General features: G+C 59.3%; 1 protein-coding gene across 1 annotated transcript; it reads left to right on the forward strand.

The window, feature by feature from the left end:
* Positions 1–9,899: 9,899 nt before the first annotated feature.
* Positions 9,900–13,307, forward strand: ASCL5 (achaete-scute family bHLH transcription factor 5). The gene has a single exon (XM_089906171.1). The coding sequence runs from the start codon at positions 11,947–11,949 to the stop codon at positions 12,487–12,489; it is 543 nt and encodes a 180-aa protein (XP_089762297.1). The 5' UTR covers positions 9,900–11,946; the 3' UTR covers positions 12,490–13,307.
* The last annotated feature ends 264 nt before the right edge of the window (positions 13,308–13,571 follow it).

The following is a 13,571-nucleotide window of genomic DNA, read 5'->3' on the forward strand; positions in this document are numbered from 1 at the left end:
TGAGTCCCGTGGCCCCCTGTCCCCAGGTGTGGGTCAAGCAGCCGGAGGCCGGCTGACCCGAGGCTCCTGGCCTCTTCGGCCTCCTGCATCAGGGCGGACACGCAGGGTAAGGCTCCACCGGGCGTCCGGAGCCTGGCCCTGCCCCGGCCCTGCTGTCCGTCGCCGTGCGACCGGGCGCAGACGATCTGTCCGAGCCTCAGCTTCTCCAGATGGAGAGGGAAGACCTGAAGTCAGCCCGTGTTTCCCCAAGGGCGGCCCACGTGTGCAAGGTGACTTCAGGTGGTGCCCAGAAGAGCGCTTTTTCTTCTAGTAGTTATGTGATTATCTTACTGTGCATTGGATCAAAATGTAACCAGCACATGAACTGCGTGATTTTGTGAATGTCAATGTGAAGGGCAAGTGAAAGGAGGGAAGTGGGTACACGTAAGGAAAACTATCCGGAAGACACCGAGTACCAGTGGTCCTCAGACATGGCAGACACAGCAGAATTGGGGGAGAAATTTTGGAAGGAGCCGCGTGCCAATGGTGCTGGTTGGGTGAGGCCAGTTGGTTTCTGGGCCACCATCAGCTCTGACACCTGTGGACAACTTAAGATTCCCGTGTCCCCCTTGGCCTAATAGGGTGACAGACTACTGAGAGGGGGTCTTGACAAGGCTCTGCTGGCCTGATGGTGCAGGGCGGCTCAGACCAGGCTCCAAAGAGACCCCGGACTGGAAACCCTGGACTTTACCAGAAAGGATGCATCGTGTAGCAGCCAAGCATGGCGACACTGGCCAGACTGCCTGAGTCCAGGCCCAGCGCTGACCCTTCCAGCTGTGTGGCCTTGGGCAAGTTAATCTGTCTGTTTCCTCAGCTGAAAAGCGGGAATAGTAACTCATCTCACGGGGTGATGTGTAAGTACCTGCTGTGTGTGGTTTGTATCTGCGTGGCAGGGGCGTCTCCCCACTGCTGCTCAAGGGGTGCTGGGGGCCCCTCAGCCCACTCCCCACTCTCCTTCTGCCCACGAGGAAGCAGCACGGAACTCAACATACGACAGGGTGACAAGGCAGGGGCCAGGACACAGGTGCCCCCTTCCTGCTGACTCCCCCAGTTCAGCAGGCTTTGCCAGACAGAGCTGGGCTGTCGCTCCACAGGCCACACCAGCCGGCTGTGCGTCCTGGGCCAACCCTGCCTGCTCTGGGTGCCAGCTTCGTCCGCTGACCACCAAGGAGGGTGGCCTGGGTGAACTCCAAGGGCCCCTCTGGCTCAGCTGCCAGGTAGTCCTGGAGCCACGTCCCTGCAGAGGCTGGCGTCCTAGCTCCCGGTTCAGCCCCAGGGGTGCGCAATGATCACCCAACACCCCAAATGGTATCATCAAAGCCAGTCTGGAGACGGGGCAGTCTTCCCCCAGCCGTTAGGATTTCCTCACTGCGGACCCCGTGCACTGCCCGAGCGCTGATTCAAGCCCTCCTGCTGCACAGACGCCTGGCTTAGAGGCTCTGGAGCTTCCCGCGCCCGGGCCGGGTGTGCCAGCCCTCCCTTGGCCCTGGGCCCGGCAGCCCTGGAGGACAGCATCTCCACCGGCCCTGGGCTCCGGCTGGAGCTTTGTGCGTCTTGCTGGGGGACTCAGGAGCCAATCAGCGGAGGCTAGGGTGGCCCTCTCTCCTCCTCGGAGCTGATCCCAGATCACAGGTGCCCCCACCCCACCCTTCCCCCTCCCCTTCTGGGTGTGTCACCGTTTGAAGCTTAATCAGGTAAAGTGTACCTGGTTCCTGTGCCGGGGCGGGAAGCCGGCCAGAGGCAGCCGAGGACGCCGCGGGCGACAGCGGGACCCTGGCTGGTCCTCTGGGAGGCCCCGGTCACCGGCCCGGAGTGGAGCCACGCCGCACGAGGAGCGGCCCCAGAGGTAATGGGCATCGTGATGCCGCCGCCGGCCTGGAGCACAGCTAGGCAGGGCTCGGTCGCCTGCCCTGGAAAAGAAAGCAGCCGGCCACCTGCTGGTGGGGGCCAGCACCCACCTCTGCGGGGAGCAGGGGAGGTTAGCCGAGCTGCCCAGGGCATCGCCACCAGTGGGGCGTCTTTCTGGGTTGGGCTGGATGCCTGCCGCCTGCCAGTATCCAGGGACTAAAGTGTGGATTTTCTGGTTGGGGATCAGCTCGGGGGGGCGTCCTGGAGAGGAACTGAATGTGAGGGGTGAGGGCAGGGGAGAGCCTGTCCCGTGTCTGGCGTGGGAGCGGGCCTGGGTGTGCAGGGCAGCGGTTGGGGACACTGCCTCTGGAGCAGGCCGCCAGGGTCAAATCCCAGCCCCGTCCCTTAGCAGCTGTGTGACCACAGGCCACCGGCTTGGCTGGTCGCCCCCACCACCTCTTACATGGTACCTGCCTCGTCACACCATTGTGAGGGTCACATAAGCCAAGAGGTCACGCTAGTGCCCAGCACAGGGCAAGGGCTGGAGAAATATTTTTGTTGTTTTTTCTGTCCTGCCATTTATGGAAACATGAGCTCACTTAAACTCTCCAAGCCTTGGTTTCCCCATCTGCAAAATGGGGGATGAAAAGTCATCTCGAGGGGGTTAACTAGCTGTGAGCACCTGGCAGGTGCCCAGGGAAGGGTGCCCTGCCTCCTTGTCAAGTCAGCCGAGGTCTGTTCCTGTTAAGACCCCATGTTTCCCCCATTTAGGGCCTGTGCTTTTTACCCCACTCCCAAAGGAAGCATCTGGATAGAAAAGTTACACATTTTCAGGCCCAGAACCTCTGCAGAGATGGTCCACGCAGACATTAGATACCATATGTGGCCCGTGAGAGCACCTGCTTCACGGTGACGCTCTCCGATCAGCTTGGGATACTCGCAGATGACCACACGCGTGGGCACCCCCTGGGTGCCGGGAGCAGGGCCCACCCTGCCTCAGGCTGGGATGCAGGAGGCACAGGCCTGCCCTTCTTCTGAGGGAGCACTAGGCACACAGGTTGGTGGGGGGAACAGCAGGCCGGGGGCCCCCGGTAGAACACCCCCAAATGCACAGGCCTGAGCATTCGGGGGAGAAAGAGAAAGAAAGAACAGGAGAGGCCGGGGAGTACTGTGGACAAGAAGAGACCCAGACTGTTCTGGAAGGAGGCGCAGGACGTGGATGGGCATTGGGAAGCGGGACTGGCGCCCCAGGAGGGGAGCAGCCCCAGGTGGGGAGGGGAGACGCGAGAGGAAAGGGGGTTGGTTCTGAGGACTGGGCTTGGGGCGCAGAGAGCTGAGGCCCCTCAGCACCCAGCTAGGGGTGCAGGTCCAGGGAGCTATGGATTGTCCCTGGGAGCCAGGCAGGTGCTGGCGAGGATGCTTTCCGGTGGGCTGATCGTCCCCCGCCCCGCTGAGGACGGATGGGCTTGCTCAAGGTCCTGGCTGGGAAGTGGCCCCAGAACCCCTGTCGTAAGCCACATTTTCCACAAGATGCAGAGAGCTCCGATTCTCTCTAAAACGTGGTAACTGCACGAATGAGACAGCCGGGAGGGTCCTGGGCATCCCGCATGCACAGGAGAGGGACCTGGGGGCCCACCTGGCGCCTGCCCCGGCCCTGCCAGCCACTTCCTCCAGCCACACGGGGCTGAAGACCCCTTCCTTGTAGGACGCGCTGACAACCCAATGAGGCTTGTGTGTGAGCAGTGAGGGTTAGCTTCCCCACTCCTGCCGACCGAGGTGTCACTGCGCTCCGGGAGCCCCGGAGCCAGGGTCACTTCCCACCTATAAACGCCCCAAATCGATGGTCGGGAGGGCCCTCGGGAAACCTCAAACATTTATTCTGTGGCCCCAGGGTTTTTTCCCCCCCGCGAGTCACCTAGAAGGGAGGCTCCCTTTTGTGGCGAAGGGAGCCCCTTTCCTCCATCCTTGAGTCAGCGATGACCTGGGCCCCAAGCATGGTTCTCTGTCTGATGTCGGTGCTACAGCTGGCAGCAGGCCCGGGGGTGGTGGGGAGATGGCCACGCTGATGGCCCAGCGGGGTCGCGGCAGGGGGCGGAGGCTTCCGCACTGCCCCCTCCGCCCGTGAACCCCGCCCCAGGGGACCGGTCATCACCAAGGGAGCCTCAGGCACAGCTCCATTTCCCGTCAGAGCCGCTGTCCTCAGCAGAATCACCTGGTCTAGGCTGCTGGTGCCTTCTCAGCGCCCATGGAATGATTTCCCTTCCTCTTTTTTTCCCTTGAAGTTAGCACTGACTAATCCCAAGGGCTCAGAACTGCCCTGGAGGGCGTGCGTGTGCAGGCAGTGACCGGAAGGGCCTCACCGGAGGTGCACTCGACAGCAGTGTGCATCCTTCTGGCCAGGAGGCGAGCTGGATGCTGGGCTCCCGTGGACATTTTGGTCAGGGTCCTGCCTTTGCCTTCCCTTCCCCAGCCCCCGTCCTGCACCCCCAGCGCCACTCCCACGAGGCTTTGGACCCCTTTGAGCTCTTCCTACACACACCCTCTCTGAAGTCCAGTGAGAGGCCGTTTTTCTTGGTAAGGCTTGTCCACCGAGTCACATTAGCACTTATTGGTGGCTTTGGGCCAAGAGTTCAGATGTCCTGGCACCTAAGCTGTAGCCCCTTCCTCCCCCTTGAGGTATAACTGACAGCAGGGGGCAGGGTGGGGGGGGTGAGGCTGTAGGAATGCCGTCTGCAGCAGACTTTCTTCCGAGTCTCAGGTTTATTCATTCTCTTGGGCTGTTAAGAAAGACTCGTTCCTGGACAGGACGAGGATGCCTGGCCAGTCCCAAGGTGTACACCAATTTGCCTCGAATGCCAAGTTCAAAATTCATCAGCTGTGTGACCCTGGGAAAGTTCCTCTACCTCTCTGTGCCTCAGCTTTCCTATCTGCAAAACAAGGGTGATGGTAGTCCCTACCTTGTAGTGAGGACTCAGTGACTGTGCATGCATGTGTGAGCGTGTGCACGCACAGGTGTCACTGAGACAAGTGCCTGACACGGAGAATATCACGCTGCTGTCTTCACTTTCTCCTCACCTCCTTTGGCTCCTACCTCTCACTTACTCAGGAGCCCCAGTGCCTGGGTATGAATCCCAGCTCTGCCCTGTACCAGCTGTGTGACCTTGGGCGCGTTGCTTAACCTCTCTGTGCCCCCATCTCCTCGTCTCGAACATGGGGACGATGACCTCCCAGGGCTGTGGTGAGTGCACTCAGAGCGGAAGTGTGAGGTGCAGTCCTGCCTTGCCCACTCACCTGAGCACAGCAGTCTGGGTGGTCCTCTGCTGAACCCCGCCCTCCACGGGGTTCCGGAAGGGGCTCAGGAGAGGTTTGGCGGGTGAATCCGCAGGTAGGCGGTAGGATGCACAGTGAATACATTCACCTTATTTAGAGAATTGTGTTACCCTAGTCCTTCAAAGACTTGAGAAAAGGGTCAGGGCCTCACGTACAGAATTTTCCCTCTGGACGTCTACTAGGACAGATGTGGCTCTGGGGAGCCGCTGGACGCAGGCATTGGTGCTGTGTCCAGTTGCAGCGTCGGGGGTGGCATCTGCGGACTCAGGCCTGTCAGAGCCACATCCCAGGATCTTAGAGCTTCAGGGGCTCTTTCCAGGGTTGCCCCAGCCGTGCTGGCAATACCAGCTGCCAGTGATTCAGTTCCTATTAGGTGCCAGGTGACCCACGTAGGTTCCTCTTATCTTTACAATAACCTCTGAAGTGTCACTGCCCCCATTCTGCAGGTGAGGAAACTGAGGTCTGTAGAATTAGCGCCTCTGCCAGTGAAAGCAGAGCCGGGATTCAGTCTAGGAGAGTCTGGCCTAAAGCGTGCTTTCTGCTTGTGGGGCTGCCTCTCACGCAGGCCTCCTGGGCCCGTGAGGTGCTCCGGGGAGCCCGATGTTCTTCTGGAGACGGGGGGCAGCCACCTCCCAAAACACCTTCCTGTGACTCCCTAGCGTCGTAAATGCCGGGTATATTCAAGGGAATTAGGAAGAGGACGAGCCCCTCCCCCGACTCTGGCCCCCAAGAAATCCTATAAAGATCAGGACTCCTGCCAAAAAGTTGGACACACCTGCCTGGCTAAGAAGGTTCTCGTGTATCACCTTGAACAGACCCTGGTGAGCTGCACCCCAGCTGTGTGACCCTGAGCAGCTGTCCCAGCCTCTCTGAGCCAGTTCCTCTTCTGTAAACAGGCTAAGGGTCACAGGAGACAGGAGAGCAGGGCACCCAGCAAGGCCAGGCATCGAAAGCCACCTAATCCATGGCAGCCTTCCTTCCCCACGCCTTTCCCCTCCTTCCAGAGTCCCAGCCGAGCGTCCCCGTGTTTGGGCACCTGGTTCCATCACCGCCTCAGAGCTCTGCATGGCTCCTCTCGGGAAGTGGCTGCAGGCAGTGGCCTGGGGCAAACCCCGTGGCAGGGAACACAGCGTGGAGGGCATGAGGGGGGCTAGGCGGGCTCTGGGCTGAGGTCCGTGCGTGAATAGCACTGCCTCGTTCATCACGGGACCAGAGGGGCACAGAGGCCGAGACCAGCCGGCCAAGCCCTTCAGCTGCCCAGAATAGGAGGCGTTGGTTTCTAGCCCTCAAGGGCCCTCTGTGGGGTCCTGGTCGCCGGGCCTGGCTGCCCTTCTCCTTGGTCAGATCCAGCGTGGTATCGAGGAGATTCTGAAATGATCGTTTGGTTGGGTGTGTTGGATATATAAGGAGGGAGTGGTGAGGTTATCCTCCTAGAAGTAATTACAGGCTATAAGATAGACTCCTAAGGGAGATGGTGACATTTCTTATTTTAAAAAGAAAAAAACATTTGCTTATCCTGGAGATTTTAAGGTAGAATTCCCTGAAATGTATTCTACTTGATGTTAGGAGGCTTGAGGAAAAGAAAACAACAAACCGTTCTGAGGTCCACTTGGGGATTTCTGGGTTAAACGCAAGCAGCTTTCTTTACTGCAGGGCTTTCTCTGGGATGCACCGTGGGGATCTCCAGGGATTGAATAAAGGGGCTGCATTTCTCAACGTATTCGTGGAGTCCTTTGGGGAAAGGTTTCAGCGGCTACCTTGCCTGGAGGCAGGGGATGGGTGAAGCCCATGCGTGCTGTCATTCCGAGTCCTTGGTTTCCTTACAAATTCTCCCAGTTTGGGATGGCAGGGGTAGGAGAGGCTCTGGAAGATGTCTTCATGAAGGTGCCGATAAGCTCCACCACACACAATCCGCTGTAGGAACACCTGAGTGGAAGGAGAGACAGAGGACAGTGAACTCACCTCTCCCAAAGACACTTCCCGAGCCCTGTTCTGAGTTTGAAGTGACATTTTCAGCCAATTTCTGGCCTCAGTCCCCCACCTCTGGCTCCGGTCCCGGTGAAGACAGTGAGAAAACCTGGAAAGGGAGAATTATGTTACCTGCTCTGTAGATGGTCCAGCCCACTCAGAGGTCACAGACCCCTTTGCTCCATCAAGATGGTTCAGCCCTCCCCAGGGATACCCAGTGTCAATCAACAAACATTTATGCAACAGGGACTGTGTGTTTCAAAGATGAAGCCCGAGACAGGAGTTCTTGCACTTGGAGTTTACAACTTGGGGCGGGAGATGGGGTCAGGAAGGGCTCCGGGGAGAGTGTTCTCTGTCTGCCGGCTGGCCACGAAGAGTGTAGGGCTGGGGAAAGGGGGAGATAGGGTCGGGTGACGCCGGAGTCCTAGGAGAGGGACGGCCTGGGGTGGGCAGGCCGTGCTCATGAAGCCGTCAACAAGAAGTTGTAATGATGTGCCATGGGTGGTAGGGAGAGCCTCTGGCACGATTTGACCACAAGTAGCTAATAGTTGTTGGGGGGCAAATGCCACCTGATGCAGAATTAGGAGCAGCAAGGACTGGGGAAGGAGGCCCAGGAGACCCCACTTGGGGCTTCCTGACTCTCTCTGATGCAAGTTGGACTGGGTGTCACCACGTTCCTTGTACAATATATGACCGTGCCGGGCGTGACTGTGAACACGTCCTGGTCATAAAAGGGCAGGGGGGACAGTTCCGTCGGGCAGTGAGCTTCGTGGACGATCAGGCTCCTCCCACCGAGCACATCTGTCCCCAGGCCCGGGAAAGTACACCTGAGGCGCGGAGGGCGAGAGCCCCGCCCGGGAGGAACTAGGGCCCTAGAAAGGTGGAGAGTGTTGCTTCAACCCCTCCCTCCAGGACAGCAGTCTCCTCCGCGCTCACGTGGGCGGGGCCAGCCCCCCACGCGCTATTTCAGAAGCAGGCTTTTAGCTAGTAAGCTGCTTCCTACTGTTACAAATAACAAACTGCAGAAAACAAAATATGTTTAATGATGCGTCTTTTATGTATTTGTATATAGTGAACGTTTAAGTGACGTGAACTGATCCACCCACTCAGGGAGGAAAGTAGTCGATGTTAACGGGAGACCCCATGGCTCTTCTTGGGAGTCCTCCAGTACCCCGAATTTTCCAAAAGACCTGGGGACTCAGTCCCCGTGGCGGGTAGTTATGACGGAGTCGGGACCTGGAATTTCAGCAACCTGCTACTGTCATTTCTCCTCACGGCCACACGGTGCCGCTGTCGACAACTGGTTCGGCCCAGTCTGGGCGCTGAGCCCATGGGCTGGTTCTCCGTTGCTGGTCAGATCCCGTCCAGGTACTGCGGGTTAAGGAAGATCCCAGTATTCGTGTTTTTAAGCTCAGGCGAGGGGGTTCCTCACCACGTTCCCAGGGGTACGGCTCCCGGTACTTGACTCTGGTTAAACTCGGTCCTCCCCTCCCAACGACAGAAGTCAGTGGCCATCCTCCTAAGAGCATCTGCAAGGGGCCATTACCTTCCCAAGGACCACCCAGGTGAGCTGTGTTACCAGGGCAGGAGCTCAAACAGCGTGATCATCAGAATCTGCAGTGGAACATCCCCTTCAACAGGAGTCACAGTTTAGTAAGGTACTCGTGTTAGGTCAGCACAAGCCCCTCCGAACTTCCGGTTCAAATGTGAAGCTCTAGGAGAAATAGCGAGAGAATCGGGGGGAGGGGGAGAAGGGTAGGGCTGACTAGCATTTACTAGTTCATGAGATCACTAACTGTGGAACCTTGGGCAAGTAACTTAACCTTTACAAGCCTCCGTTTTCTCACCTGTACAACCGGGTGAAATTAGCACCTACCTCACAAGAATTATGTAGGAATTAAGTGCGATGTTTCACGTAAAGCACTTGGCACGAAGTCTTGCACAGCAAGAGTAATAAACGATCGTTATTATTATCATTATTATTTTATTATTATTATTATTTCACAATGGGTTTTGTCCACCGCTCCATCCCAGAGCCTAGGGCAGTCCCACACACAGATGCTCTCGGTAAGTACGTGCTCTCAGGCCGCTTGAGGATAACCTACTATACCCGGTGTCCTTCCGCTCCTCGCCAGGGTAAAGCATTCCGCGGAGGAAAATGCAGATCACACTTCGCCTGCAGCTGTGCCCTCACCTGAGCTCGCTGCCAGGTTATCGGTCCTTTTCTAACAGTAAAAAGAGAACTAGTTCAAGAAATACATGGTCAAGCTGTGAGGTTTCTTGCTTGAGTGACTTTTCTGAAGAGTCATAAAAAATGTAAACAGCATGTGAGGAAAATGAACAGGTATTGAATATTGAATCGACACAAATAGATATTAAGTTGTATTTATTAAAATTGTCATTATATGTAAATGAGCTTCTGACCTCAATCAAATTATATTTAAATAATTAAGTCAAATATGAATAGACAGGGATCATGCAGGAGAGGAAAGTCTGGATCCCATATATATATATATATATATATATATATATTTTTTTTTTTTTTTTTTTTTTTTTTTTTTTTCTGTGCACGGGCCTCTCACTGTTGTGGCCTCTCCCGTTGCAGAGCACAGGCTCCGGATGCGCAGGCTCAGCGGCCATGGCTCATGCGCCCAGCCGCTCCGCGGCACGTGGGATCTTCCCGGACCGGGGCACGAACCTGTGTCCCCTGCATCAGCAGGCGGACTCTCAACCACTGCGCCACCAGGGAAGCCCTGGATCCCATAGTTTTATAAAACAAAAGCACTGATAGCAAGTAATTCTGAGCACTCGTTACATGCCCAGCACTGGGCAAGGGACTGAGGGGCACCACCTAAGAATGGGAGAAAGCCCTGCCTTCTGGTGGTTTACTATCTGGTTGAAGACCAGAATGCACAGCCTGGAGAGTCTGTGTCCGGGGCTGGAGAACTCAGGCAATCAGCCTCGGGCAGGGTCGGGGGCAGCAGAGAGGCCCCCATGGCCCGCCTGGTCTGTGTCAGCCGAGGGTGAGGCCAGGAATGAGCAGAGCATCCGGAGCCGAGGGGTGTTTGGAAGAGATTTTCTAGAACCGTCCCTTGAAGGACACTTCCCTTCCAAGGGGAGCCCTCAGAGGCTGCGGAGCGGGGGAGGGGCACGTGACTTTGTACTGCAGCCTCACACAGTCTCTCGAGGCCAGTGCTTTGAACGCTGTTGAATCTTCCCAGTTTCCGTTCAGGAGGGCAGAGCTAGCTGGGAACAGACTGGGACCCGGATAAAGGACAAACGCGAGAAGGTGCAGGGGACTCTCGGGAGCCTGAGTGTGGCAGCGACCTTCCCCTGTCAGGGACAGAGCTGGCCCTTCCGTCAGGTCGAAGCCTTGGCCCGGCATCTGAGGCCCCGCTGCCCCATCACTGTCTACGTGGGCTGCAGCACCCGCTCACTTGCACATTCAGGGAACCCTGAGATCTCCCGTGGAGGGCAGTGTGACAAGTGCAGGATGGCATCGACAGGACACTGGACACAGGGGGAGGGGGCGGGTCAGAGAGAATGCCTAGAGGACATGACGACGAAGTGGAATCTGATAACCGCGGGTGAGAGGAGTTGGTGACTTAAATGCAAACCAGGCCAATTATTTCTGAAGTAAGAGCATCCTGGAGTCTGGGAAAGGGGCTGCGTGTGACTTAGGCCCACCCCCTACCAGCCCAGCTTCCTGTCTCACCCTCCCTCTCAGTTAGGCAACAAGCATTGCCCACATGGAGCTGAAATCACAGGCACTTGTGTTGAGTGGCAGAAAGGACAAACCCAGGAGGGCTGAGGGGGCACATCCCAGCCCCCCCACTCCGGGGACTGGGGCACAGAGAGCTCTGGTGGTGCCACTCCACACGGGAGGGCTTTGAAAGTCCCGACCACATGCGGGCTCCTCCGAACCAAAGATGCATTGCCTTCAATAGAGTCCCACCCTTACTTGCCTTACGGCTGCCGCTGGGGTTTCTACTGCCAACTTCGTAAGCAGGCTCGGAGCCTCCAGCTGTGAGGCCCTGCCAGGAGCGAGTGACCAGACGTGTTCCTCAAAGGAAATGACATCGCTGGGCACCTTTTATAAGGCAGGCCCTGGAGGAGGCGTCTTTGGGTATATTTTTTTCTCATTTGATCCTCATTCAGTATTCATCTCCTGGGAGGGATGTTTTAATTATCTCCATACTGGAAACTGGCTCAGAGAGGGCACCCAAGCATCAAGGGGTGAACCAGGATTTGAACCCTGCTCTGCGCGTATGTCTTCTGCAGCCCACTGCCTCCCCTCATGATGCTTACCATCGCGTTGGAGGGCGGGGTGACACAAAGGAGCCCACGATGCAACAAGGCCTCTCCTAATTGATATGTTCACCCTCTTCTTTAGAGACGGCACCCGGGACCCTCTCCTGCCCGGCGCACAGCCCGGGGACCCCGAGGGCCGCGAGGACCAAGACCCTGGCGCGGGGCCCGCTGGAGCCGCAGGGCTGCGCCCTGGGAAGGCCCGCGCCCACCCCACATCCCTGCCGGCTGCTCTGAGACGTGCCCGCGGAGCCTCTGCAGAGGCCTCATGGTCCGCCGCGATGGCTCGCCTTAGGGGGACCTCGGAGCCTGCTCCCAGAGCGAAAAGAAGCCCTGACCAGTCCGGCCGCCCGGAGCCGCGGCTGGCGATGTGACTCGCTCCCTGGGCAGGGCGCGCAGACCCCGAGTCGGGGCGATTCGGGACACGCTCCGGGTCCGGCCCCGCGCGGCACCATGAACGACGACTTCTGCCGGGCGCTGGCGGCCCGCCGGCCCGCGGCGCCCCCCGGCTGCCTGCCGCTGGGCATCGGGCCCCCTCCCCGACCGGCGACCCCGGCCCGCGCCGAGCCTCTGGGCGCCGTGCCCTTCCTGCTGTACCCGGGCGCCGCCCGGCCGCCCTACTGCGACGCCTACGCGGCCGCGTTCCCCGGCGCGCCCTTCCCGGGCTCCCTGGGCGCCTGCCACTACCCCTTCGAGCCCGCCTTCCTCCAGAAGCGCAACGAGAGCGAGCGCCAGCGCGTCCGCTGCCTCAACGAGGGCTACGCGCGCCTCCGCGGCCACCTGCCTAGCGCCCTGGCCGAGAAGCGGCTCAGCAAGGTGGAGACCCTGCGCGCCGCCATCCGCTACATCAAGCACCTGCAGGAACTGCTGCGCGCCGCCCCCGACGGCCCTGGGCCCCGCGAGCCCCGCGGCCGCGCCCCCCTGGCGCCCGACTCTTCCGAGCCGTCGTGCTGCTCTTCCTCGCCCTTCTTCGAGTCGGAGGACTGCAGCCACTGACCGGGCTGGGGCCGCCCGGGCTCGGGGTGCTCAAGCGTCCGCGGCACCCTCCCTCCGCCAGCGCCACCACGGCCCCGTCCCTTCCAGCGGGGGCATGGGAGAGGCCAGAGCGGCTGTCGGGGGGCGGCGAGGGCGCGCGCCCCGTCCATGCCGGCCACCCCGGGGTCGGGCTCCGACTGAGCCTCAGCCCCGCGCAGGGAAGGTCGGAGGTGCCCCGGTCGTGGAGGTCCTGCTCCGCCCTCCGTGGCCACGGGCGCAGCCCAGGAGGCGAGTCTGCTCTGGTCCGCACGCCACGCCCCTGCTCTCCACGAGATGGCCTCAGACGCCAGCGACCGCTTCGAGGACTTGCTTGTCACCTCCCCCACCCCCGCCCCCCAGAGGAGCCCAGAGGGAGAGGCGCAGGCCAGATTCAGCGTGCTCTCAGCCCAGGAGGCGGCGGAGTGCGTGCGTTGGTGGTGCCCTCCGGCTTCCGTAATGGAGGGCCTTACCCACCCCACGCCCCAGTGTGGCCCTTTCCTTCCCACCTCCCCCCGCCCCTGGGGTGGGTGAGGACTGCGTGTTCCCCCCTCGGACTGTACTCTGTGGGCATGGGGACCGCATGGGTGTACCGGCGCTGTGTTTGCACGACGGGGCTAAATAAAGACGTTGGGTTTTGTGATTCCCGGGTGGTTGTCCGCCTTCCCTTCCCTGGCGCCCCTGTCTCCTTCCCACTCAAGCACTCGTGTGGGGTGTTCTGTTAGCTCATGCATTCAACTAACATTTACAGAGAGCTTAGTACATGCCAGGGGCAGTGTGGGGAGGGCACAGAGTCCCAGAGATAGACACCGCCCCTTGCACAGCTAGGGGCAGGCTGGGGTGGGGGGCGGGGAGAAAGGTGGGCACAGTCAGGAGCCCCCCCACGGGGCGTAGGCGCGGGGTGAGGGTGGAGGATCTTGGCCTGACGGCTGCAGGTAGAGATGTGAGGGAGGTGTGGACTCCTAATGAGCTGGACCACCCAGCACCCTTTCTGGACAGTGTCCTGGGCCTGCGGGGAGGGGTGGGTTGAACGGTGACACCAAGGGGCTAGTCTGAAGCCTGAGGCT

The sequence above is a fragment of the Delphinapterus leucas genome, chromosome 1 (genome assembly GCF_059928025.1).
Source record: "Delphinapterus leucas isolate spDelLeu-1000000601 "Yukka" chromosome 1, BTC_Dleu_Yukka2, whole genome shotgun sequence".
In the NCBI taxonomy this organism is placed as follows: domain Eukaryota; kingdom Metazoa; phylum Chordata; class Mammalia; order Artiodactyla; family Monodontidae; genus Delphinapterus; species Delphinapterus leucas.

Coding starts and splice junctions, on each gene's coding strand:
- ASCL5 (XM_089906171.1), top strand. CDS start 11,947: ATGAACGACGACTTCTGCCGGGCGCTGGCGGCCCGCCGGCCCGCGGCG.